The sequence below is a fragment of the Chiloscyllium punctatum genome, chromosome 4 (genome assembly GCF_047496795.1).
Source record: "Chiloscyllium punctatum isolate Juve2018m chromosome 4, sChiPun1.3, whole genome shotgun sequence".
NCBI classification, from domain to species: Eukaryota; Metazoa; Chordata; class Chondrichthyes; order Orectolobiformes; family Hemiscylliidae; genus Chiloscyllium; species Chiloscyllium punctatum.
In genome coordinates this window covers 50,335,666-50,338,635 of record NC_092742.1, presented here as the reverse complement: position 1 = coordinate 50,338,635, position 2,970 = coordinate 50,335,666, and the positions used below count along the sequence as shown (strand labels likewise).

At 45.5% G+C, this 2,970-nt stretch overlaps 1 protein-coding gene across 1 annotated transcript; it reads right to left on the bottom strand.

Moving 5' to 3' along the window:
- Positions 1–1,118: 1,118 nt before the first annotated feature.
- LOC140476289 (ADP-ribosylation factor 6-like) lies at positions 1,119–2,502 on the bottom strand. Its single transcript, XM_072568663.1, has one exon. It carries the CDS (start codon positions 2,023–2,025, stop codon positions 1,495–1,497), a length of 531 nt encoding a protein of 176 aa, XP_072424764.1. The 5' UTR covers positions 2,026–2,502; the 3' UTR covers positions 1,119–1,494.
- Between the last annotated feature and the right edge of the window lie 468 nt (positions 2,503–2,970).

Sequence of the window (2,970 nt, the reverse complement as noted above, 5' to 3'; positions counted from 1 at the left end):
AATTAATATCTTAATATTTATTCAACATATTAAAAGTGATTTAAGAAAGTAGTTTTAAGATTTAAAAATTAGCACAACTATAAAAGTACATTTTACTAAAAAATACTACATTGAACAATGCAATTTCAAGAGAAATTTAATTCCTGCAGATCTTTCTTTTTCAAAATATTGAACCTTAAAAATCTGTGCTGTTATGCTTTTCCGTGTTTAGCAGTGACTTTTAATAAAATCAGATATAATACTGCCCTTACCTCTAAAGGTCTTTATTCTCTCTTCTGCGGAAAACCACAGACACAGGAAGTTGCGTGTCAGCACTCAAAACACTAAGAAAATATCAACTTAACTATGACTGTTTTATAGTAAATTGAAAAGCCTGCAATGGATATGCTCATTTTCACAAATGTTACCAATAAGGTGTTAAATGCCTGCCTTGAAATGCAGGGCCACTCCAAATTTATTTATAATTTAGAACTTTTCATGACATTTTCCACATTGCTTTAAATAGATAGTCTGTCCTGCTGTCACTCAACTTTGTTCCAAACTAATTGTTTTGCATCAGGAATGAATAATCACTCAAGTGAAATTGGAATCATACAGAAATACAAAGTTACAACAGAAACAGAACAATTAGTTGTCCATGTCAGTACTTATCGCTCCACATGACCAAGTAGTCATAAGCACATTACCCACCCTTTTGTCTTTTCTTACTCCTCAGCCAATGCAAATTCATTCTGGGTGTGCGGTATCTTAGGCAGTGGTTAGAGTACATGCACTCCCAGAATACAGTATGAATGTTAAAGCAAGTGCATTAGAGCAATTAAAGCAGCCCTGCATAAACTGATTATACAATTATATGGCATTCAAGATTATTTTTCCATTGTAGGTGAATACTGAAATATTTTCTCCACAGTATCACTTGCTTTGAGGCAGAATTACAGAACGAGGGGAATACAGACAGAAACATACGTTTTATATGGACACACCCTACATAGAATCAAAATGAAACATTTCAACCGACTCCGCAAAAAACCCAATCAAGTTTAGAAATGACAGGGCTCTTAAATATATAGTGGTGATGAGTCAAAGAAGCAAAGTCAAATAATTATACGGCGACTAAATTTGTTCAAATAAATTTTAAGTTTACTAATTGAAAGAGACCCAACATCGTAGCTTTTCATGAATGTAAAACCGGCGATCTACAGCAAGGCATTAAAAAGGAACAACTCGAAACTTGAGTATAAAGTGTTGAAAAGCCCAAATCGAATACAGAAAGAGGAAGTAATTCAAATAATAGCAAATGGTTTAAAGAAAGACCTTTCAAAATACTTAACATTTGATTCTCGTTTAAGGTTAGTTCAGCGCATTTATATGAAAACGTTCTAAAGCAAAGCCAAACTAGACAAAGAAATGCAAACAGGTGATTAGTAGAGTCAAGATTACTTTCGGTAGATTTTCCGAGGCAACTGATATTTTTGTCTAAAACAGTCTGTATGTTCATTTAGATTTGTAATTGGACGTTAGCCACGTAAGACCTTCAAATAGTCCATCTCCTGAAACGGCACAGGACGGCTGCACATACCAATTTCTATCCCGGATGCGGGTCAAACCCAGTTTCTCTTGAATTTCATGCGGCTTCATGGATTCGGCTAAATCTTGCTTATTTGCAAATATCAGAATGATTGCTTCTTTCATCTCCCGGTCGTTGATGATGCGCAAAAGCTCTTGCCTGGCCTCGTCTATCCGATCCCTGTCGGCACAGTCTACCACAAATATTAATCCCTGGGTCCCGGTGTAGTAGTGCCGCCAGAGGGGCCGGATTTTGTCCTGACCACCCACGTCCCAAACATTGAACTTGACGTTTTTATAAGTCACTGTCTCCACATTAAAGCCCACAGTGGGGATGGTGGTGACAGACTGACCCAGTTTCAATTTGTACAGGATGGTGGTCTTACCAGCGGCGTCAAGTCCAAGCATCAATATACGCATCTCCTTGTTCCCGAATATCTTCGACAGGACCTTTCCCATCTTCTAGAAAGTACATAAGAGACCGCGGCAGCGAGAGGCAGATGGAGCTGGCCGACCGAGGGGGCCTGGCCCGGGCTAAAGGAAGGCCTCAGAAGCAGCCGAGTTGTCCTGGCCGCCCGTTTCGGAGGTCTCTCGGATCGGCAGTTCGGTGCAGCAGCGGTCTGTGACCGTGTGAAGCCCGGCCTCCCTCCAGCCGCCCAACTACAGCAGCGTCTCCGCACTCCCAGCAGAGGTCATTGAGTCAGGCTTCCCTGCTCCGTAACGGCTCACAGCAGTCACTCCTCAATGCAGCAGCGCCCGCCAACCGCGCGGGTTGTTGTTCTCCTCTCACCACGTTACCTGAAGAGTGAGCGACTGTCGGCCAGCCTCTCCCTCACCGCCCGCGTCCGCTTCGCTCCAGTCCCCGGTCTCGGCGGCACCGGAAAAGGCGCGGAACGAGCCGCCACTTCCCGTCCCATCTGCGCATGCGGCAACACGTGACACCCGGCTTCGCGCGCAGTCGCATCACGCACAGACACGTCACAAAGCAAAGGGTGCGCACTGGGGTTTGAATGACAGCTGTAGGTGCGCTCATGGAGGGGAGGGGGGTTTGAATGATGGCTCCAGGGGCGCGCACCGGGGGGATTCGAATGACGGCTTCAGGGGCGCGGACTTGTGCTTCGAATGACGGCTTCAGGGGCGCGGACTTGTGGTTCGAATGACGGCTGCAGGGGCGCGCACGGTGGGGTTGAATGATGTCTCCAGGGGCGTGCCAGAGTTTGATTGACATTTGCAGCGGACGCGCACGTAGCTTTTGAATGCTGATGGGCGGGGCCTTGCACGGGGATTTGAATAACGGTGGGTAAGGGGCGTGCGCAGGCGGTCTGATTGACGGAGGTGGTGCGCGTGGAGGTGTGGGTGTATGACAGCGGGGGCGCGCACCAACTTGTTTGGCTGACAGCGCAA

Bases quoted from the DNA above. Each gene is read 5' to 3' on its own strand.
- LOC140476289 (XM_072568663.1), bottom strand. From the start codon at position 2,025: ATGGGAAAGGTCCTGTCGAAGATATTCGGGAACAAGGAGATGCGTATA.